The sequence below is a fragment of the Siniperca chuatsi genome, linkage group LG10 (assembly GCF_020085105.1).
Source record: "Siniperca chuatsi isolate FFG_IHB_CAS linkage group LG10, ASM2008510v1, whole genome shotgun sequence".
NCBI lineage: Eukaryota > Metazoa > Chordata > Actinopteri > Centrarchiformes > Sinipercidae > Siniperca > Siniperca chuatsi.
Genome location: NC_058051.1, coordinates 15,520,619 through 15,544,179, shown reverse-complemented (window position 1 = coordinate 15,544,179; position 23,561 = coordinate 15,520,619). Strand labels below are relative to the sequence as shown.

The following is a 23,561-nucleotide window of genomic DNA, read 5'->3' as shown; positions in this document are numbered from 1 at the left end:
TTTTTAAAATCTCATTGTCTACATTACTGTATAGTTTTATCTATCAGATAATTTATCTAAGAGACTTTTTTTCTTTTTGTTTACAATCATTTCAAAACAGTAGCAATTACAAACCACAAAATAAATAATAAATACATAGAAGACTTTTACTTATAGACAGGAAATAGTTACACCTATTGTCTATATATATATATATGTCTATATATGTCTATGTATATATATATATATATATATATATATATATATATATAATAGTTGATTTTACCTGCCAACACATTGAATATTTGTTTCTTTTTTAACAGATAAGACGATGTAGTCTTTTTTAACAGAATTACAAAACAGTGAAAGGGTACAGATTGCACAATACTAATGCTAATACTAAAAATTGCAAGTGACACATGACTGTACTCAGTAGTTTTTAGCTTTCTTCTTTCTTGGGGAAATTATATTTTTCATATAGCAGCACTTCCATGGCCGGATTATCCTGCTTGTGGGGCCTAGAGCAAATGAGCTGCTAGGCCCACCATTAACGTCCCCCTCTGTTCAGTGTGTACAGTCTTCCCATGCTGGAAGATTACATGGCCCCAGGATTGCTGTGTGATGATTAGATAAACTACAAATGAATTTAGGAATGTGCACCATGAAATAATAAAAGTCTTAAAACTGAATTATGGCACAGAGTTACAAGTCCTGCAGATCAGGTAATAAAGCAGTTTGTTTGTTACCCTGTTGGACCTATTTTTAGAGACGTTTTTGTGTTCCCAGATATCAGCGATTACTTTGGTTTAGTACGATGTTATCATAACCGATAGAACTGATGGCCGGAGGAACAAAGCTAAGATCCAAGTTTTAATAAACCATAGTTTTCCTTTAAGGCCTTTAATAGTATCAACTGCCAAACAAAGGTACAATTAAACATATTAGTATGATGTACAGTGAACCAGAGGCTTTGGGGGGGGGCCAGGGCAGTTTCTTGCTTTGCCTGGTCCTGTCATATGAAATTTGGCTAGAAGAATCATTAGATTAATAAAAAGTTCTTCTCTTACATGTTTTGAAATTGATGTAATCCAGCTATATCTAGTGAAGTCAAGTCCATTTTATTTATTCAGACAAAAATCACAAACGTTTTGCTTTATGCTACATGTAGGCTATCTGTCCATCTCTGCAGATATGATCGAAACCAAATAAAGCTTTTTAGTATCAGTGCAGATCCAGAATAAATGTCCATGTTGCAGATTACAGAAACAACAGTGCATATTATCGTTAACAGAGACCTTGACTCCTCAGAAGGCTATTTGCTGGATCCAGCCTGATGGGGGGGGGCGCTGTGTGCTGGCATGTGACGATGGAGGAGGAGAGGAGGGGGGAGCAAAGCAAAGCACAGCTAGGAATAACAAGGAGAGAGTCGGGGAGGGATTATCAGTTCATTATGCTTATCTGCATGTGATATGGTAGAGAACAACTCCAAACTGTTTTTATTTTCTCTTGAGCTCAGCGGTTTGTCAACTCGGTTGCTACATGAAGGCCTGAATCAATCTAAGTTTATATTAGCAGTCTGACGTTAGCTTCTGATGCTAACGTTAGCTAACTCCTGGTGGTGACTTCAAACAACTTGTCAACAGCCGATCGATCCTGGACTCGGGACTGCTTTCGCTAACGACTAGTTTATTTTAGCCTGTTGGCACTTTCTTGTAGCGTAAACATCTTCTGAACCAGCAGCACTATTGGGAGAGGTAAGCTAACTTGGCAAGCCAGCTAACGTTATTTAAAGGCACACACGGTAATGTGGGTCAGCCACGCTAACAGCTAGTAGTAGTACTCAGTCAACATTCAAGGTTAGTAGCTAACTAGCTAAATTAGGTAGCCGTGCCGACACTCTTCGACGGCAGGTTCAAACTTCTCATTTATACGTCTAATATTGTTTTCACTTTAAGTAAAAAAAAAAAAAAGTTTGGCATGTCCATAACTTATCCGTCCTTTCATTTCTCTTATGTTTGTAACTTATCTTGTTACAGTCCTGTCAGTGACTCATACAATTCAAAGTAATGTTAGCAGATATTTCCGAGAACCAGTGTGACAGGTTGGCTGCTGGACGACAAGTTTCACAGTCCTCATCTGGTGTTTTTTTTCCCCCCTCCGAAACGTTTTGAAAACAAGTTTAGGCTTTGTCCCGCTTTGGGCCATCATGTAATGACAGTATTTATACTGAAAACACATAATAACTCTTTAATAAGTAGACGCTGTCGATGTTTGTCAGGGCACTGCTTCATACATGGACGGATTAATCCACTAGGGGGCCCCGGGGCAAATATGTAACCCCAACCCCCAAAGCCCTCTCCCCTACCGACTCCACCAGCGATCAAAACTGCTCAGTGTGTACATAGTGCATGTACCCTGTCCCCTTAAAGCACCCACCAAGTACACTGTGCACCCTACCATGGAACTGAGGCAAACAATAATACAGATGTCTCCCAAAGTTTACTTTTTCAGATAGTGGAAACAGACTGAAATGTTTAGGACACATTAATGTCAGACCAGAAACTGTGGTTGGCTTAGGAATCTTGAGCCATACACATACTCTGATTGGAAATCTTTAAGCAGGGGTGGGTGGTGTAAACATGTCTACGATCAGAGATTTTGCCGTACTGTTTATAGCGTGGTAGCTGTCCTTTTAACATCTCTGGGTGTATTAGACCACTGTGGGCATCTTGCTAATCAGTGAGCAGGACTGCTTTGTGGCTATATTGGATTTTTCTGTGATTTTTGCATAAATTTAATTAAGTGCCTTAAAGGTATCAATTATTACATTTGCTGCATTAGATTCCTGACTGTTATTTTAATGGTTTCTCAATTAATCATCCAGAATATGTACTATGTCATGATATATATTGATATCAGGATATAAAATTACATATACCATGATAGATACCATGATCACCCACCCCTATTAGTGAGGTATTGCAAGTTTGTCTTCATGCAAAACCGAGGTTTCTGCCTGTCTTTTCAACTTCACTAGTGGGTAATCCAGGCATGCCCATGTGTGTATATCATGTCATAAGCCTATTACTATCAAGGACATTCGCTGGCTGCACAAACACAACCAATAGTAATGGACGGACTCGGGAAAAGAAACCTAAAGAAATGCACTGTGAAAGACCAGTAAATGTTTTCATTTCAGTTATAAATGCTATACTAAAACCTGAAGCTAAATAGCCACACCATATATGCATTTTTATCAGCGTGCTTCCATGAAAAACTGACATTTTTGAGCAGCATTTTGGCTCTGCAATGTGTTATGACAAACACTGTTGGACTGTTAACCACTCACATGCTGGATCTAATACTAAGGTTGATGATATGTGGATTTTTTAGGCCATTTAACAGTGATCTGTTGGTCATTCTTCATCTGTATGTAATCCACATGTTAAGTACACATTGCTAATTTAATATTGCTTATTTAAAACAAAGTATTCCATTCTTCAATAGTGGAGCTATGATGGCAACGTGACAGGAGGGAAGCCGCTGAGTCAGCTTCAACAGGAATCATGGAAAGGTTTCAGCAAACTGCTACAGAGCAGCATGACAGGGTGAACGGCTACTCCGAACCCAAATCCCCACAGGACACGGCTGATGTCCGGTGGACGCCACCGGAGGGAGAGTCTGGAGGTTCAGACAGCTGTGGGGGGACAAGTGTGTCGGAGGTGACAGACCTGCGGGAGTTGAAGGCCAGGGAAAGTGGCGATGAGGAGGACAAGGAGGAGAAGAAGGTAGTTCCTGCCTCTAAAGGCCTGAAAGGGGACCAGAAGAAAAAAGAGAAAGAGAGTCTGGATCAGGAGGAGAACAATCACAGCAAGCAAAACAGCAGTGCAGCATCCAGCTATACAGGTTAAACTTTGATTTCAAAATCCTATGACTTGAAGCATGACATATTTAAATGACAGATAATTCTTGAGCCTTAATATTCTTAAATTTTTTTATGCAGACCTGTCCCATACCTCATCGCCGTCGCTTTCAGAACAGCTGCGTCTTGGCCGAGAAGACAGCACAAGGTCTGGAATCAGCGTGGAGTGTAAGGTCTGCGGGGACAAGGCTTCTGGCTTCCACTATGGCGTGCATGCCTGTGAGGGTTGCAAGGTAATACAGTGTGTGTATCACAGCAGAATAGCTAAGTTCGATAACACTAGTTTTGTGCTGTCCGATATGAGTTGCTGAACCGGTTCCGTTGTTTCTCACTCAGGGCTTTTTTCGGCGGACAGTGCGGATGAAACTGGAATATGATCGCTGTGAGCGTTCCTGCAAGATTCAGAAGAAGAATCGTAACAAGTGCCAATACTGTCGCTTTCAGAAGTGCCTGTCTTTGGGAATGTCCCATGATGGTGAGAGGGGAAATAATTTAGCAAATGAACTCTATAAATTAGGCTATGTTATTTAAAATAATTAGGCTAATTCATTTTTCAAATCCAAGACTTGTAATTCTCTGAATAGGGTTCAGCTTAGAAGAATTTGATTGAATCTGAAGTGAGTGACAAATCTAATTTATTTTAATTCCTTTCTAATCTCCTTTGGAACCTTTTTACATTTTTTTGTCTGTTGGAGTGGGGTGTAGGAAGTGATTTTCAAGCCCAGCAATTAATTTGTAATTGACTGAAATGCATATAAAGTAAATTGCGTTTGTGCACCCTGTTACTTGTCAAGACAGTAACCATTTCATTTTTCATGCAATTTTGAACCATGCAATTTCTCTGGTATTATTGAGGGGATGGTGGATTCAGTATAAGGATTCATTGATTTTTTTATTTTTTTATTTACAAAAGTAGGGTATTTTTGCTAACTTGGAAAAAACAAAACCAGGTATCAGAACCCAACCATGGTACTGACAAAGTGATATATTACTGAAATATCCACTCAAAATAAGACCAGCACGTGTTTGTGTTTGTCCAGCGATCCGATACGGACGTATGCCTGAGGCGGAGAGGAAGAAGCTGGTGGCAGGCTTGCTTGCAGAGGAACTGAACCACGGCAAACCAGGTGGTTCAGACCTGAAGACCTTGGCCAAACAAGTCAACACAGCCTACCTGAAGAATCTCAGTATGACCAAGAAGAGGGCCCGCAGCATCCTGACGGGCAAAACTAGCAGCACCTCAGTACGTTCCAGTTTTAGAACAGCTCATGTGAGCTGGCCAGCCGAGTTTTACAGATATATGTATAGGTAATACATGATCATCATAGGGTCCCAGGAATATATTGTTATATCTATTGTCAGGGATCTGTGACTCTGACCCTTAAATGCTGGTTGTTTGAATTGCTATCTTGTTTATAAATTGAAGCATAGTATATTGTTTTAGTCAGTCGAACTTATTCTGATTTAAATCTGAAAATATGTAAGAGAACCACAAGGTACCTGTTTTTATATATAATCCATTCTTGTGTTTTATGCTAATCCTCAATACTTTACCCTTCAAAAATTTCATGCCAGGTATATTCTAGCTTGAAGTCTTTTGAAGTTACAGAAGGCAATTCATGAGGAATTGATTTTTGTCCTCCTTTTAGCCATTTGTGATCTATGATGTGGACACACTCTGGAAGGCAGAGAGTGGTTTGGTATGGAGCCAGCTAGTTCCAGGTGCACCCCTGACCAAGGAGATTGGGGTCCATGTGTTCTACCGCTGCCAATGCACTACAGTGGAGACCGTGCGAGAGCTCACCGAGTTTGCCAAGTGCATTCCAGGGTTTGTGGACCTCTTCCTTAATGATCAGGTGAGTCCCTGTCTACTTGGAGTGCTATACAGATATTTGATTTGTATGTGGCTTTTTAGTTTAGGCACTAATGTACAATTGTCTGTGTGTTTTCTGCAGGTGACTTTGCTGAAGTACGGTGTGCACGAGGCCATTTTTGCCATGTTGCCCTCTATCATGAACAAAGATGGGCTATTGGTGGCCAATGGAAAAGGCTTTGTGACTAGGGAGTTCCTGCGCAGTTTAAGAAAGCCCTTCAGTGAGATCATGGAGCCCAAGTTTGAGTTTGCTGTCAAGTTTAATGCTCTGGAGCTGGATGACAGTGACCTGGCTCTGTTTGTTGCTGCCATTATTCTCTGTGGAGGTGAGACTGAAGTATGAAGAATGTCATATTTGCTTTAGAAGGTCTTATATTTTATTTACAAAGGTCTTAAATATTTTCTCTTGCCTGCCATAGGCAGTCATGTCAGTCATAAAAATGTTTTGTATTTGATTGCAGGCTGTTGGGAGACACTCTTATAGACTAAAAGTGGGTTTGTTTCGACTGTGGATTGTGCATGCAAGAGGCTGTTCAATCCTTTTTTTATAAAGTTTCAGTCAGCACCATCAGACCTATAGCAACCACTGTCACTGCTAGTGGTACTGCTACTCCTAGGAAGCTCTTACAGGGAAACCCAAATTGACATAATGGAAAAATGACAATTCTAAACTCACATTAGGTCGCATTAGTTCAATTAATTATATCATTAAAAATGAATGGTATATACTTCTGCAAAGTATTAAAAAAAATGTGATATAATAATAAATAATTAATATTGTCCCTATTGGTTTTCCATCATACTTTCATACTTAGGTATGTATGATTGTGAAACAGGTATTACATTTCCTTCTATTTGGCATTAAAAAGTCTTAAAAAGATCTTATATTTAACTTTGTGAACCGTGCAGAAACCCTGTATGTTTGCTCATAGTAAATTGTGACTCATCCTCATCCTGTGTCTCTTGGTGCCTTTTTGTTCTCCCAGATCGTCCTGGACTAATGAACGTGAAGCAGGTGGAGCAGAGTCAGGACAGCATCCTCCAGGCCCTGGACCTCCACCTTCAAGCAAACCACTCTGACTCAGTCTACCTCTTCCCCAAGCTGCTGCAGAAGATGGCCGACCTCCGTCAGCTGGTTACCGAGAACGTTCACCTTGTCCAAAAGATAAAAAAGACTGAGTCGGAGACCTCGCTCCACCCTCTACTACAGGAGATCTACAAAGACATGTATTAGTTTTCTCCAGCACAGACTGCTTTTAGCAATACTGTTACAGACTTAATTTACATTTATAATAATACACTGCATTCAGTACAAGCACTGTTCCACGTACGGGCATGGATTTTAACATGATGAGGCAAATCACGTGGTAGGGCTAACACAATCAGCAAAGTCTTCTCAATGTCAGCATTACCCTCAGCACAGTAGTGTGTGCGTGTGTGTGTGGGCGTGCGTGCGTGTGTGTGTTTGTGTGAGAGAGAGAGAGATGAGCATCTGGAATCATTTGCCGCAAGTCCTAGTTTCCCACAACGGTCGCTTAACCGAGAGAATGATATGTTTTCTCACCGAAGCTGCTCCTATTACATTCTAATAGCAAAGCTGACCCCAGAGCAGTGTCTAGAGAGAGCTTCTCCTCGCTCACCTCAGCTCTGTGTTTTGCTGTGAAGGGAAAGCATGTTCTTAACACCAATGGCATAGTTGAAATAGAAAAGAGCCGTTAGTTTGTACTGTGCAAGAGTTTCTTGCCAATGTCTTTGGTAGAGTGATTATTCTCAGACTTTTGGTAAAGCTGAAGATGCACAAATTGGTTTTTGTTTACATCATTATCATCATCATCAGTGACTGCTACTTTGCCATTTGGTTTATAGAACACAATCTGGGCTGGCTCCAGCAGTGTAGAGCTCTCTCAAAGCAGCTGTCTGTGCAATACCTTTTCCATTTGTCAATAATTGTTGAGATCCAAGTTATATAGGTTTTGTCTTAAAGCCATCTACCCATGTGGTAACTAATGGACTATGCTGCCCAGATTTTGTTTCTGAAGCTGACACTATAAACACACGACCCATTGAAGTACAAGGGACCGCATGTTTTTTTCTTTATTTTGACATGCAAATTATCATGAACTTGCCATTTTAAGGTTTTTCTTAGTTTATTCTTTGTAATTATGTTACTAATTATTTGTTATTGGTGATCATATTTGTAAGGGCAAAACATGAATTATCATTTTGTTTTATGTATTAAGTATATCTGTTCTTTCGTATTACATGCCTGCCTATTTAGTTTAGGTTATAGCAAATATATCATCAAGATAACCAACAAACTTTTCCTTGATGAGGAATTTGGACTTCACGCCTTAGCAGGATTTACCTAACACCAGCATACTGTACCATGATGTCATTATTGGGAAAATGTATTATTAGAAATCAACATTTAGCATCTGGTATCATAAGTCGTTTCTCTGTTCACCCAAGATATAACCACAGTCCTAAATCACTACCATTTTTGTGTGCAGTCGGATTTGTCTTGTTAGGAGAGGCACAAAGTGTAACAGCCTTACAATACTGTAGCCAGGATTCATAAGTTTACAACAGTTTTTTTCCCCCCATATTCTGTAGCACCTCTTTTTTCACTGTACTTATTCTGAATGGACTTCAGTATGTTAGCACTGGTGCACACAGTCCACCTTCAGAAGTCTCCTCTTGTGCTCTTATTCTGTCTTGATTCCTATCTACCTCTAGTGTATGATCTGTGACATTATTCCACTGTCTCATCTAATCTATAAAATAATATATATATATATATATATATATATATATATATATTATTTTTACTTTTTGCCTTAATTCCTACTATTGGTACACATCGCACATTTGATATTATTGGCTGACGTGCAGTTTGCCAAGATAGCAAAGGGTGTGAATGGATAAAATGAGAAAGTACACCAAAAAGTGGATGTAAGCTACCTCTATGCCTGTGTAAGTGATGGATTGACATATTTGTTCACAAAAACATGTTAAACTTGAAATAATTTCATCCTTATAGTCAGATGTAACCTACAGATCTAGTTTAGTTACATCTCACTTATAAACTTTATTAGAAATATTAACACTGATTTTTCTCAATTTTTTTGTTATGAGGCAAATTATATGTCTAGTACATAAATACATATATCAACTTGTTTCACTTATTAAAGCACTCACTGGTATGATTACCATAACTAATTAAACTTTGGGAGAGTTCAGACAAATGGATGGACGTACAAACGTCAACGTCACGTTTCTATTGGTTCGTTGCTAAGTTGATTGGTGAAAGGAACCGGCTGTCAACTATTTAGATAGTGGGATGGAGGTTGCTTGGCGGCATGCTCAAAACACACGGAGGATGGACTCGGTTCGTAGTGGAAATATCTGTAGGTAAGCGGCGTTTGTATTTCAAGCGGACAGATAGGAAAGTAGTAACTGATACTGAGAAACGTTACTCACTTGCCCGTTAGTACCAACGAAAGCCTGTGCTAACTAACGATATACTTTGGAAATTGTGTGCTGCACTCGAATGTGGATGTCATGGTGTAAAAACTGTGTTTTGGACGATTTAAAAAAAAAAAAAGTCAATAAATAAAATGAGACGCGGTTGCTATTTAGTGGATACTTTTAACTTAAGGAAAAGAATAGTAGCGTGGAGAGCCATGCGAATAAATAAATAAATGGAAGTGCATCTTGAAGGCATTAACGTTACGCGCTGAAATATTAGCCGGAACTGTTTAGTATTAACGTTAGTTGTTGCCAACGGCATGCCCTGTATTTAGCGTTAGCTCTCGAGTTACAGCCAGGTAACTGCTATTTATCGGATTCAACGTGAAATTCTCGACATAGCTAACTAGCTAAGTTACTGCCTGTTGGTAACTTTTTACAGCAGCTGGAAGCCTCGATTTCCGACACCACGTAAACAATTAATTGAGCTGTTGAGGGACCCACGTCTATGTGGGAAATGCTTTTAGAGTTATCCCTCTCCAGCTAGCTAAACATTACACACCTTTTTTAAAAAAGATGGGCATTGCTAGATATTGTTGCCAGCTGTGTCATGGCATTTTTAAGTAACAGTGTCTCTTTTCATAGGACAACGGTTAACCTAGCTGTGTTGAATTTACCATTGTTGTTGTTTTTTTCAAACGGTCGGTTTACCAGTTCTGTCCTTAACTTCCCAAATTTCACTCAAACCGTGGTCACATTGTAGGCATTTTCCACTCGTATAAGCTCCATGCTAACATTAAGTTACTTTTTCTTTTTTTTTTTTTTTAGTTAGCACTTCGGTAACTCTTGTGTAGCTTCTAGAATTTTGGTATTACTACCAACCAGAGACTTAAGACTCTGAATCAAAATTAAGACTGGAGCCTTGCCTGACTTGGGACTGGAGGCAGTCCTTGCATTACCTCACACTTATTACATATTATTTAGTAGTAGTAGTAGTAGTAATAATAATAATAATAATAATAATAATAATAATAATAATAAAAAAAAAAAAAAAATATTATTCCTCCTCCTAACTAACGCATTGAATGGACATGGCCTCAATTGTGTCAAAAAAAAGCTTTTGAAAGAAATCTTAGTATGCTGTGTCCATTTATTTAAAATGGCCAGATACCATTCAGAAACCTGAAAGACTTGCATTTTGACTTGGAATTATGAAGACTTGTGACTTGACTCAGACTTGCCACAAAAGATATAAAACAGATCTGCCTCTAACGCTACATGGTAGAAATTTACTCCCGTCTCTCTTCATTACAGGCGTTTCCTAAATGGCTCTTGCAGATTTGGTCCGAGGTGTAATTATCGACATGAATGGCCAGTTACACCATCAGCCCAAATATGTAGGTACTTTCAGAAAGGTGGATGCTGGTATGGTGAACGCTGCAGGTAAACATGAATCTTTTTTTTTCCCCTTGTAACTAAATTAAAGAGGATGACATGCACACAAATTTCCTTAGCTCATTCAATATTTTCCACCACTAGGTACCTCCATGTCCTTCAACCTGAAGTTGATGCCGCTGTTGCAGGTAGAAGAGGTTCAATGCCTACCGTCTCCTCCTCCAGTGTGGCTTACGCTCCACCTGACAGAAGAGGGTCAGAGCCTGCTCTTCTGCAGGCCGAAGTGACGTTCAGGCAGGAATGCAGCAGATCAGAGTTAATGGTTAATGTCTCTAATCCTCAACGCCATATTGGGCGCCTAACAGCAGATATTGCTGAGGAACAATCGCAAGGTATTTGATGTTTTCACGGGTGAAACTGATTTTAGTCAGCATTTCTCCATACTCCATTTACCTTTTTCTTCGCAGATACTGGCTCTCATCTAACTGCTTCTTGGGAATTGGCCCAGAATTCAGAAGTTACTCAAGCATGTGCATGTGATGGAAGAAATAAGCAGGTTTGCGCTCTTTCTGCAGGGAATATTAGTGAATTAAACCGAATTGAACCCAGAAGGCTTAAAGTTTCTGTGTCCAGGAGACTTCTTCCAATGAGATGACAGAGGATGGTGGTGCTGCTGCGGCCTCGAGTACCCAGGGCGAAGTACAGGAAATGGAGGCCTTCCTCCAGAGTAAAAATGTGACCTGTGGCATCTGCATGGACAAGGTGTATGAAAAGACAGATCCAAGAAACCATGTCTTTGGAATTTTGCCCAACTGCTGTCACTCCTTCTGTTTACAATGCATCATGACCTGGAGGAAAACAAAAGACCTTGGGCCGGACGTGGTAAAGTAGGTTTGAGTAGTATTTGAATAGTTAACGGCATCTGACGACGCCCCATAAAGGATTTCACTTGACATCACTGTTTAATGGTTATTCCTCAGGAGCTGCCCGCAGTGCAGAGCGAGGTCTGCCTTCTATGTGCCTAACAAATACTGGGTTGAAGGACAAGCAAAGGAAAGAGTAATTGCTGCCTTCAAAGAGAAATTCAGGTATGGTGTGAGATTCATTCAATAGATGCTCTAATGACTACAGCAGTGCTTAAGGTGTAACATGACAAAAAAATGGCTTGGAATTTAAGTCTACGCATTTTGTACACAGTGGATATGTAGTACTGTACATAGGTTTTAGTCAGCCATACTTTTCTTCATACTGAACATGCCACTCCAGATTGACTTCTCAGCCCTTGCTCATCTAACTCCTGCATGTTCACTAATTTTTTTTTTTTTTTTTAACTTTTTCTTCTGAACTCAAAGTGTTTGGAAGTGATTCTTGTGCCTGATGTGCTGTAGGGTTACATTCAAGTCAACTGATGAAACTTGTTTGCTATTTCAAAACCTGAAAGACATAAAGATTTGCCATAACTGGAGTTTCTGTACAACACATCTGGCAGTATGTGATGAAACTAATCAGCAACCCAAAGCATTTATTTTTAAATGTTACCAAAATCAGTCTTCAGGTTCCAGAAATAAGGATGGTCCAAAAGTTGAAGTCAGTGACAGTAAATGTCTGTAATAATTAATATGTACTGTATACAGAACATGTCAAAGGTTTGCAAATGGAGAACTTGACTTCTATTTGAATTTTTGGAAAAATGTCAAACTGGTATTAAACAAATGGGATTGTCCAGACTTTTATTGCACTGATAATTTGGCCACTGAAGACAAATTTTAATAAGCCTATACCTATAGGTTTTAAAAGCCTCCAGGTTAACTCTATTGTCTAAAAGCCACTTATTTGGATCCCCAAAATTTAATGTACTTGAACTGTAGATCACCAATACAGTATAAAACTGCTACGGACTACTGTAGGTCAAAGTTAAACCACAAAGTAGCTCTTTATTGCAATGGAAACTTAAGAATAAACATTAAAATAGATTTTTAATACACATCCTGAATCGTATTGCTGCTTTGTGTTTAGGACCCCTACAATCATCACTTGTAAAATTGATTTTAAACAATGTATCTGAAGCTGTTGTGCTGCATGTCCATAAATCAAAACTGAATGTAGCATCAACATGCTAAAATCACCTTACAGCCACTATCTAATGGGAGTGGATCATTCTTACGGTGTAAAGCAATGTGACTATCTGTCTCAACATCCTGTTCGAACAGGAAATGCATCAAATTAAGGCGATGCAGAAGACTCATTTCACGGGGCCTGCAAGATTTACTCTGATGGCTGGGATTTTAAGTCTATTGGCAAGCTAGAACTGGACGTCCATTATGAATGCGCTACATTAGTGTTGAGTACGAAATGAGGATGCAGTTTTTACTATAATTGGAGCCTTTTTTTTTTTTTTTTTTTTTTTTTGCAGTTTTGCCTTTTTAGTATTTAAAGTTAAATGCAAAATTGCTTGAAATCTCAAGCCAATGCTGAATTCTTGTGAGTTGTTTGAGAAATGACCACATGCAACTGAAACCCCTCGTCCTGTTCTTTCTCATCCCTTGTGATTCTAGTAAGAAAAGCTGCAGTTACTATACGCGGTACAGATGCTGCCCCTTCAAAACGGAGTGCCTTTATCGGCATGACAAACATGCACGTCGCAGGTCATTTCCGGTAAATATAATCCCTGTTATGATATCAAGGTTTTATGGTATACATGAGGTGATATGTTTACTTTTCCCTTACATTTGTTTCTTGCTCAACAGTATCCTGAAGATGAAGAGGACTACGATGGCGTAGATCTGCTTAATCTTTTCATAGCCATGACCCTTCTCGGTGGTGACGATGATGACGACGACAATGACTTTCCTTTTTACCTGTCTGAGGAGTATGGTTTCTGAGCTTTTTCATTCTTTTTGTCAGTGCCTGAAACCACTGAATGGGGTCTTTAATTATAAAAATGGCCCTAGAAGAACACATGGCTGTGTTTTGACCCTTCTGTCAGTATTGAAACATCTTTAGTAGCCATGTTCAAGATCAGGGATATCAACCGTGCACCATGGAGGGCCAAATGTGTTAAGTTTTCAATTACAGTCAGACTACAGCAGGTAATTTTACAGACTAGCACTCCAGCCAAAGAGGAACTAACCTGTGAAGTCACCTGCTACAGTCTGTTCGGGAATGAGACCTTGTACATTTGGCTCTCCACAGCACATGGTTTGTTGCCCCTGCTGTAGAAGTAAGCACCCCAGATGGGACACAGCTTTAATCTCTCATGACGTTGTGGTTAATCTGTGGACTTCTAGTTTGGATTTATTTCACCCTGCTGTGGCCATAGTGCTTCAAACATGTTGCAGATTGTTAATTTTGAGTGCTCACTTCTGTCCTAGCAATTTGCACCATTTTGATATTTTAAAGTGTTGTGTGGATGGTAATTTTTAATTGTCTATAGATAAAAAGTATCCTGTACCCCTTCTTGCTAATGTCCACCACTGATGGATACCTGTCTCAAGTGAGTCATGACAACCTTTTTCCTAGTTTTGGCAAGAACATTAAATGTTAAGATTTTATTTCTTTTAAACAAGTTGTACTTGTACACAGAAAATAAACATTGCTTCACACATTGTCTCACTGAAAAGGTGTGTCGTGCTCTTCTCTGATACTTTTAGCAGTTATAAAATTGGTTAATATTGAATCTCTAGTTTGAGAGGATGGAAGCTATTGCTTTTGACTTTTGCCACTAGGTGGAGGTGTGCAGCACAAATGTACTCCAATTGCAACCGTGAAGAAGAAATGTCAACAAATCTGGCGGGCTGGTAGTCCAGGCATGGTGCAAAATTTCACCCGGTACTATGGACTGTGGGGTGTTTCTGAGTCGGTTCGACGGGCAGTCGAAGCTGCTGGTCCGGTCGCTTCTGTCTGGAGCCTCCGGTGCCCACAGAGCTCTGGGCGTCTTCCACAGGCAGCAGCGGGCCAACCCCCAAATGTCACTGTCCAACTTCATGGAAACATTGTGCAACGACGAAATAATTTGTCCAGATACTGAAGCCCAGCCACTAACTGTGTAAGTAAACGTACACCGCATTAGGTTTAAATAATAAAATACATACAACGCTAACTTGGTAGTACAAGGCACCGGAGAGGGGACAACGGGAACTGTTAAGATGGGTGTAGAAACCTTGAATGTACAGTTATATTGCAGTTATTTGTAATGACAAGCTCACTCAGTAATCTATGATTTTTAACCATATACATTTCTCATTGCAAATATTTTAGTTTGTTCTTTTGTGTACATTGTAACTTGTCATAGCAGGCAAATGTCAGTATTGGCTCTGTAACATTGTGGCATGTCAGTGAGCAGTGGTGGAATTTAGTAAGTTTACTCCTGTACTAAAATACAGTTTGGAGGTATTTGTACTCTCCTGCAGTATTAAAAATTTTTTTACCACTATATTTGACTAAATTTTAAGAGGAAAATATTTGTACTTTTTACAGTTACTAATTACTCTTAATAAGATTTTACATAAAACATATGCTGAAATGCTTACAAATGCAATGCATTGTTAAAGATTAAACCACCGGTTCCCAGTATTTTTGGCTGTGACCTGTTAGCAGTTCAATCAAACCTCTAAACTTTTCTGATGGTCTCATTTAAATAATTGCTTGAGACCCAAAGAGGTCAAATCACCCAACATTTCACAAAAAGCAAAGATTAGAGAAAAGACCACAAAAATAATACACACTTGTGTAGCAGAACTTTTTTCTTCTTTACTACCCCATTAATTATCTCACAACCCCTCAGATTTACTGTATGTTTTGATCATTTGTGCCTGACTCCTAGGTTAGGGACCACTAGGCCAAACCACCTTAGTGTATATGAAGTAGTTAAAACTAACTCCACCTGGACATCAGTAAAATGCTGCTTAACCACTAATGCATCAGAATTAACATACAGTCACCGTATATCAAGTAAAGGATCTAAATACTTGTTCTACCACTACCAGTGAGCCACTATGCTCAGTACATTTTTAGTTATTCATTACACCTGTGTTTGAGAAGTCAAAATTGACTGAGTGACAGTAGGTTTAAACCTGGCATATTTGATTTTTAATACTGGGGTTTTCCTTTACATCTGGATTGCCCATTGTGCTTTAAACTTCAACATATTACCCCATTGACTTCGGCTTAATACCATGAAATGATCATCTTCAGCTATTAAGTTCATCAGTGCTAAACCTAAGACAAACTGTTGACATCTACTACCATATCATGTCACATACCCGTGCCTATGCCTCACACCCATTTCTCCTCACCTATTGTAGTAAACCCCTGGTGTGCCTGTTCCCAGCATTATTCAAACATAACCTGCTGTCCTTCATCTATCTGGTACACTCTGTTCTTCCTCGGACATCTGTCCTCCATCTGCTCACATGCCTTGGCCAGGACCCTCATCCAAGCCCCTGGGTCACTGCTCTGGTTAGACAGCTGGAAAGAAACCTGGGGGTCTACAATGAGGAGCCTCTGTACACTCCACTGTGCAGCCAGAGACTCAAGGAGCTGTCACAGCATTTGGCTGGTTTTGGTGAGACTGGAGGATGGGCCAAGTGCTTCAGCGGTCAAAGAGTAGAATCTGAATCTCAGAGTGCATCTGGTTTATCAGAACTGGGGACCCAAAGGAAAAGGAAGGGCAGTTTTGTCAATCTGGACTCAGATGGTGAGGAAACAGCACAGCAGAGTAAACGGATAAAGATGGATGCCTGTGGTAGTGAGTCTGTCGATGCTGAAGAACAAAGCGCAAAAGAAGAGATTTCAGGAAGATTAGAAAGTGATGCTCCAGCAGAAACCCATGCTGAACAACTGCAGCCAGTACCAGACAGTCCGTGTGATGCCCTGCCTGAACATATAAAGGTAAAGACACTCAAAGGCAAGACAGGCTTTATTTGTCCTGTCTACACTGGAATGTATCATCCGTTTTCACAATTTTACCAATTTGGTTTCTTTCCATTAAAGACAATTTTCAAATGATGATTGGATACCCTCGGGATAGCAATTTTCACCTTAATCAAATCATGTGAACTGATGGAACCATTGTATTTATTTTTATCACACAGGTTACAGTTGAAATAACAAAACTTTGTGTGTTTGTTTAGGTCTGTGTTCTTCAAATAAAAGAATTACTGGAAAATCAGACAGAGGTAAGAAGAAATGTTTTCTTTCTTTTAGCCAGCACAGTTAGCACAGACTGAGAGTGACATTCGGTATTACTATAATTATTATGACTGTCTGTTTGCAGTGGGACCAGAGCTCCATGGATGTGTTCAAAGTGCTGAACGAGTGTGACCCCGGCCAAGTATGTCCTCAAAATTTTATAGCTATTTTTAAAAAAATATTTTACTCCTGCATTAATACTTCTGTAAGTGTTTACTGTGAATTGCACTATGTTTACCATTATTGTGGATGGGGAAACAAAATATTAGATACATCTTTCAATGTGGTGCAACACAACGGCAATACAAATATAGGCTCAGAAACTGAATTGAGTCAAGATCTCAACAAAAATTAAGTTTCACAAATGTAGGTATTTCGGATCTATTGTGTTGTACAGGTGTCACTGAATGTATAGCAACTACAGTGTAAGAAATAAAGTGAAGTGAAACAGACAGATTAGTAACTACCAACATCCTTAGCACTGGTTAGTTTAGCTAGTTGTGCTTTACAGCTACACCCGGCACAGGAGAAATACCCTTTTGACCAATCAGGAAGCTTTACTTAACCACTCATATTATGCATTTGCTTGCTGATGAGCTGTGAAAGGACTAATCCCACATCTCTACCTCTCCTGTTTAGGTGGAGGTGTTCTGTAGCATGCTGAGTTTGCCTGACTTACCTGAACAGACTCTGCCTAAACTGTGCAGCAGTATTTTGGCGCCCTCTCTTGACCTCAGCTACAGCACAGCAGCAACACTCATCAGGAGCCTCCTGCTAGAGAAGGTGCATCACTGAATATGCAAAGGAGGCAAACATGTGCCGCTGTGTTTGATTCTGACAGGATATCATTTTACAATGCCTGCAGGTCCTGTCCCTGTCAGAGCCGGCTTCCAGATGTCTAGTCACTGCAGTGACATCACTGTGTAGCCACTGTCCCAGACCAATGTGCCACGCTCTAATCGGACCAGTTCTAGAGGAAAAGAATATTGGTGAGGAAAGGGTGGGGCTACGACGATCATTTATTAACACTGCCTATCACAGGGGGGTCAGAGTGAGCTTGTTACATGGATTTTGTCCTGGTGCAAGTACACATAAACAGGACAGATACTTTAATGTTATGAAGGGCTGAGCCAGGACCTTGTTCCTCAGCTCTTGGCCCCAACATCAATTGATCCTCTATTTTGAACCTTGTTTTGTTTTAAGGGAATCCACAGGCAGAGCTGCTGAACAGACTGATAGAAGGCTGCCTGGATTCTCATTACAGACTGCTGCTGCTTCAGTAAGATAAAACATTTCAATTCTGTGTTTACTTGTAACTGCTGTAACAGCAAAAAATAATAATAGACTCATAAGTTTATTAGTTGTTTGTTGATGCAGTCTTTTAACCCCCCAGAATGACACTCAAAATAACATGGAGTGAGGCAGTGCTCTCCATTATCCACAGCTTGTTAGACTCCAAGGTAATCAGAATTTTTATTCATGGGAAAAGTGCTGCAAGACCACTTAGTCATAATATTCATTGTTATTGAGTTGCCTGTTTTTTTGGGTTTTTTTTTTTTTTTTTTTTTCAGCCTGACTTGAGTGAAGAACTGTTCACACAGTTCACCGAACAGCTCGTCACCCAGGGTCCTCAATTCACAAAGTCTGTGAAGTTTGCAAAAATGATGCTAACAGTCCTCACCAAATATAGCAGTCATGTAAGTTTGTAAATGTATATCATGCATAATGGCTGAACAGTGGATGGAATAGTATTTGTAATCTTTCTGCATATGTATTAATCTGTTTTTCCAGGTGACTGCGGCACACAAACACTCCCTGTGCAATTGCCTGATGTTAAATGAGACCTTCCTGAAAAAGCCTCTCCAAGCTGCTTTGAAAAGAATCACACACACGAAGATTCATCTGACCTAATGCATGTTAATAAACCTGTTTAAATAAGTTCTTGTCTACTTCTTGGCAATATTTTGACTTGAAAATGAAGCACGTCATTCTGGTGTCAGGTCTGACAGAAAAGATTCCAAAATGCTGACTTTTGTGTACTTAAATGTAGGAGTTCAAGCTCATTCTGCTGTCATATTCATCGTGTGTGTGTGTGTGTGTGTGTGTGTGTGTGTGTGTGTGTGTGTGTGCGCGCGCTCTTCATAGCTCTTCTCAACTTCAGTGTGTAGGAACTTTAAATACTGAATAAAATATTTTTTTTAACATTTAAAACATACATTGGTGGAATGTAACTAAATACATTTACTCAAGTACTGTACATAAATACAATTTTGAGGTATTTCCCTTTAGTGTTCCTTAAAGCTCTACTTTACTGCATTTCAAAAGGACATATTGTACTTTTTATTCCACCACAATTATTTGAAAGCTATAATGACTAGCTACCCTGCAGATTCAGATTTTACATACAGAACATGATCAGCTTGTGAAATATGATGCATAGTTATAAATGATACTGCCTAACAATATATAAAGTAATTAGATTTATCTCTACCATCTTCACCACTGAAATGCTGCTTATATGTTAAGTATATTTTTCTGATGATACTTGCTGTTCTGTAAGATTTTGAGTGCAGGATTCGATCTTGTAAGGGAGTATTTTTATATTGAGGTATTGCTTGTTTTTTTTCAGTTTACTTTTCAAATCCATATATGAGTACTTCTACCACTGAAAATATACATATCGGTATACTGCTTGGCTTTTACATACACAGCTCCCTTGTTATATACTGTAGTTTAAATTAAAAGACAGAATATTTTGAATTTGGGAGCACATACAGTCAATGAGCCTTTTTGACAATTTATTTTCCCAAGTTGAGCACAGCAAACATATATAGTCATAAAATACAGTAAATGTTTTTGTTTTTTTTAACCTTAAATAAGCGACGCGGTTAAATAATATACATCGTCATTATTTTTATAATTTAGATTGTGTAGTAAAAAAGCGTCGTCAACGCGTTTTGATGACATCAGCAGAAGGCCCTCTTTATTGTGCGTAACTTCCTGCGGTACTTCCTTTTCATCGTTGCAAGGCGAGAGGGACAAGCTGCTAAAATGAGGTTAGAACCAATTTAACCGATAAATGTCAAGAAATAAACTGTTTCCACATTTACAGAGTTGTTTTACTCTTATAAACCTATAATGTTCTTATCTTGTGCGGCAGTTATGTTATGTAGTACAGTTTTTAAGAATTTGGTGAAGCTAAACATTATGTATGGGACCGGTTCATCTGCCACGCTAAATTTTGGATGTAATCCACTGTCATCCAAAGATTTAAAACGTGTTTTAGAAATAAATTCAGCATCGGATGTGTACATTAGCTCTTCTAGATAATATTAAAATAAATCTTTCCGAACTTCGTACCGATTTTGTGACTGTTTAGTCGCTGCCATAGACCAACAGATTGAACTGGGTTTATTAAGGTTGCGTTTCCTTTTAACATGTTAACTGATATTTTTGTGTTACAGTAAGGTTTCCAGGGATACGTTGTATGAAGCCGTAAAAGAGGTCCTGCAGGGCTCTTTGGCCAAGCCAAGAAAGTAAGTTTATATGAGGAAAGCTGTTAAACCTGTGATACTTTGGCCTTGAAATAAAATATTGTAATGTAACTTGGTGTCTATTTGTAGGTTTGTGGAGTCGGTGGAGCTTCAGATCAGCTTGAAAAACTATGATCCCCAGAAGGACAAGCGTTTCTCCGGCACTGTCAGGTTCGACCTTTTACTGTTTCACCCAACCTTTTCCCTGTGTGCTTCCAGCCCTGTCTGAGTATTTAAACAGCCGGTTGTATGGCAATTAATTGCAGTAATCTCAAAAGTAAAAACACAAAGTCCAGACAGGCCAGGGGCAGACATGGAGAAGTACTCTGGGTAGTCTGACTGAGCTGACCCAGCCTTGGCTGGTGAAGGTGAAGCAGACGGACCCCTACCCTGGGTCTTAAAACATGAGGGGAGGTTTTGAGTGGCTGAACTTTCAAGTTCATGTCCTCAAGCCGACCAATTTGCATTACGTTACCAAAGAGGTCAGCTGGACACCGGCCATGGTGGTGGTATGGGTAAGAATTTTTCTGTTACACTGGTAAATCAGGAAGGTGTCATTTGGGGATGGCAAAGTATTTCAGTTTCAATATGTCTGACCATAAATTGAATATTTTAGAGAAGTAAACCGTAGTCAACTTTTTTTTTTTTATCAAAATGAATTGCGTGTGGTTTATTTTTCCAGTTGATCTACAAATGAGTTTTTAAACAAGAATAATGATACACTGTTCAATTTATTGGGCTATATGGTCTGATACATGCATTAGAAGTGCACATGCCAGCTGACATTCGAACCACCATAATACAGATTATGCAGCTGGGCCAACACTGAAAATGGATACTGACAATGCATACACCCATGTTTTCTCTCAACCATACCCTGCCTTACTTCCAACTGATGGCCCCTGGGTTTGACGTGGGATCATGAGCAGTGTCTCTAACTACTTTGTTAATACGCAGGCTGAAGACTCTTCCCAGGCCAAAGTTCTCTGTTTGCGTTCTGGGAGACCAGCAGCATTGTGACGAGGCCAAAGCTGCTGAACTGCCACACATGGACATCGAGGCTCTCAAGAAGCTCAACAAGAACAAGAAGCTGGTCAAGAAGCTATGTACGAAGTTGGCATCATGACCCACCTGATTTGTGACTATTGTAGTCAGACAGGCTCTTTAAAAATGTATTTTGTTCCCTACTTCCCCATTGTAGCCAAGAAGTACGACGCCTTCCTGGCCTCTGAGTCTCTGATCAAGCAGATCCCTCGTATCCTGGGCCCTGGCCTGAACAAGGCCGGCAAGTTCCCCTCCCTGCTCACCCACAACGAGAACATGAATACCAAGGTGGACGAGGTCAAATCCACCATCAAATTCCAGATGAAGAAGGTACGCCAAGCAGCACCCAAATTTGACAAATCCATACATGCCATTTTACTGATTGATGTTACTGACTCACATGGCAAACAGTGACGTTTTAATGAAGAAATTGATTGTTGGGTTACTAAACAATATATTGCTCTTTACTTTGAATTGTAGGTGCTCTGTCTTGCTGTAGCTGTAGGACACGTGAAGATGACAGAGGATGAGCTTGTGTACAACATCCACCTGGCTGTCAACTTCCTGGTGTCTCTTCTGAAGAAGAACTGGCAGAACGTGCGTGCCCTCTACGTCAAGAGCACCATGGGCAAACCCCAGCGCCTCTACTAAATGACAGCTTTTCTATTAATAAATGTGGAGATGCTCCAAAGTTGACTCTCTGGGTGTTGTTTTTCTTTGTCATATTGAAACTTTAGTTTTCATAGCTTTGTGGAGTTTTTAATGGTGATGGACACCTGCTTAACACTGCTAATTATCTTGGTTCATAGTTCAGTTGTATCTTTTTGTAAAGAATTTATTCTAAGCATTAATTGAATACTCACAGCTACTGTTAGTCAGTGACAGCTTCTTCCTTTTTTAATGGTAACTATTTGACAATTTTATAAAGATATAAAAACTAAACTAATACTGAATAGTTTTACATAGAATCAAAATGCAAAGATTAAAAGAAAATACAAATGTAGCTCTAATTCCTGGTGGAGAAAATAATGTAGAAAAATAATAAAATAGCCTTGCTTATATCTTAACAGTACTGACATGTCAAAATTTGGTGCCTACTTATGCATCCATCCTGATGTGTTAACATCTGATGTCAGTTAGGTGTAGGGGTGGACAATACAATACTTTTATTAATCAAAGCAGCTAATGTAATATGTATTGGAGAGAAATGTCATGACTTATGAGGGGAATGCATTAATAAACTGCATCTGACTACATTTTAATTACTAATAATTTCCTGACCATTTTCTGTAAGAATTAATCACATGCATGTTATAACGTGAGACAACTTTTAATGGTTAATAACAAATGTTAGTCAGAGATGCATAGACTACAGAGACACGTGTAGAGGGGGAAAAAAGAACCAACAAATCAGCAAGAAAGAAATGAGTACAGACCCAGAAACTGGCACAATCTCAGTAATGGAGAACAAATAATAGAAATAAAAACAGCAGCGGGGAAGCAAACGGTGCAGCTCTACGAAGAATGTTCATGTGCCCAGAACATTTAACATTAGATGGATCATTTTTGGGGGGTACTTACCCTAGTATTGATACTCAAAACAAGACTTAGTAGTATCCATACTTTGGGGATTGATCAGCCCAGCCCTAGTTAAGTGGCATTTGGCATCTAAAGGTCTTAAATGTTTATATCAACCATGTGGAGCTCCCTCTATGCTCTTAATACAGAATTATCCCTCAAATTGTAGTAATTTTGACAACTCTGGAGCCAGGAATCAAACTCAATACTGTGATAAAGGGTATATTTTTGGGGAAAAGAAGTAATAACCCTGCTGATGATAATGGGATCCATCTGTCCTGACCTGTTCAGGGGACCCCAGGGGTATCACACAGACAACACAGTACAGCTGTACAGAATACAGTGGTGAGAGTTTCAAATCAGGAAAAAAAACAAAAAACAGTATATATATGCATCTATATATATATATATATATATATATATATATACACATCCACCAATCAATTTAGGATAGCCAAATATTCCCTGTGCCTTTATCTGAACTGTTTAGATTTAGTACAGTTTATCAGGACCTTCTTCAAAGGACGGTGAGGGTAATGGGAACCGCAGAGCTGGCACATTTGATTCATCACCTGGGACA

At 39.4% G+C, this 23,561-nt stretch overlaps 4 protein-coding genes across 6 annotated transcripts; all 4 read left to right on the top strand.

Annotated features, from left to right (window-relative positions):
* Window positions 1-1,334: 1,334 nt before the first annotated feature.
* Window positions 1,335-8,878, top strand: ppardb (peroxisome proliferator-activated receptor delta b). The gene is made up of 8 exons (XM_044212360.1): window positions 1,335-1,733; window positions 3,487-3,885; window positions 3,983-4,134; window positions 4,238-4,376; window positions 4,942-5,144; window positions 5,551-5,757; window positions 5,857-6,100; window positions 6,761-8,878. Exons 2-8 carry the CDS (start codon window positions 3,546-3,548, stop codon window positions 7,006-7,008), a joined length of 1,533 nt encoding a protein of 510 aa, XP_044068295.1. The 5' UTR covers window positions 1,335-1,733; window positions 3,487-3,545; the 3' UTR covers window positions 7,009-8,878.
* Window positions 8,879-9,018: 140 nt separating this feature from the next.
* Window positions 9,019-14,256, top strand: mkrn4 (makorin, ring finger protein, 4). The gene is made up of 8 exons (XM_044212361.1): window positions 9,019-9,185; window positions 10,557-10,685; window positions 10,782-11,029; window positions 11,105-11,193; window positions 11,271-11,524; window positions 11,618-11,725; window positions 13,193-13,292; window positions 13,385-14,256. The coding sequence occupies exons 1-8, from the start codon at window positions 9,115-9,117 to the stop codon at window positions 13,517-13,519; spliced, it is 1,134 nt and encodes a 377-aa protein (XP_044068296.1). The 5' UTR covers window positions 9,019-9,114; the 3' UTR covers window positions 13,520-14,256.
* Window positions 14,257-14,378: 122 nt separating this feature from the next.
* Window positions 14,379-18,764, top strand: fance (FA complementation group E). Of its 2 annotated transcripts, XM_044212358.1 has the most exons (10): window positions 14,380-14,682; window positions 15,941-16,526; window positions 16,769-16,813; window positions 16,912-16,968; window positions 17,466-17,609; window positions 17,692-17,815; window positions 18,030-18,105; window positions 18,220-18,286; window positions 18,398-18,523; window positions 18,618-18,764. In XM_044212358.1, the coding sequence occupies exons 1-10, from the start codon at window positions 14,471-14,473 to the stop codon at window positions 18,735-18,737; spliced, it is 1,557 nt and encodes a 518-aa protein (XP_044068293.1). In that variant the 5' UTR covers window positions 14,380-14,470; the 3' UTR covers window positions 18,738-18,764. The 2 variants fall into 2 exon arrangements, with proteins under 2 accessions (XP_044068294.1, XP_044068293.1); XM_044212359.1 differs by lacking the exon at window positions 17,466-17,609 and having other exon boundaries at window positions 14,379-14,682.
* A 1,030-nt stretch (window positions 18,765-19,794) lies between these two features.
* Window positions 19,795-22,099, top strand: rpl10a (ribosomal protein L10a). 2 transcript variants are annotated; one of them, XM_044212363.1, is made up of 6 exons: window positions 19,795-19,882; window positions 20,291-20,362; window positions 20,450-20,530; window positions 21,317-21,465; window positions 21,561-21,733; window positions 21,884-22,099. In XM_044212363.1, the coding sequence occupies exons 1-6, from the start codon at window positions 19,878-19,880 to the stop codon at window positions 22,052-22,054; spliced, it is 651 nt and encodes a 216-aa protein (XP_044068298.1). In that variant the 5' UTR covers window positions 19,795-19,877; the 3' UTR covers window positions 22,055-22,099. The 2 variants fall into 2 exon arrangements, with proteins under 2 accessions (XP_044068298.1, XP_044068299.1); XM_044212364.1 differs by lacking the exons at window positions 19,795-19,882; window positions 20,291-20,362; window positions 20,450-20,530 and adding an exon at window positions 20,537-20,874.
* The last annotated feature ends 1,462 nt before the right edge of the window (window positions 22,100-23,561 follow it).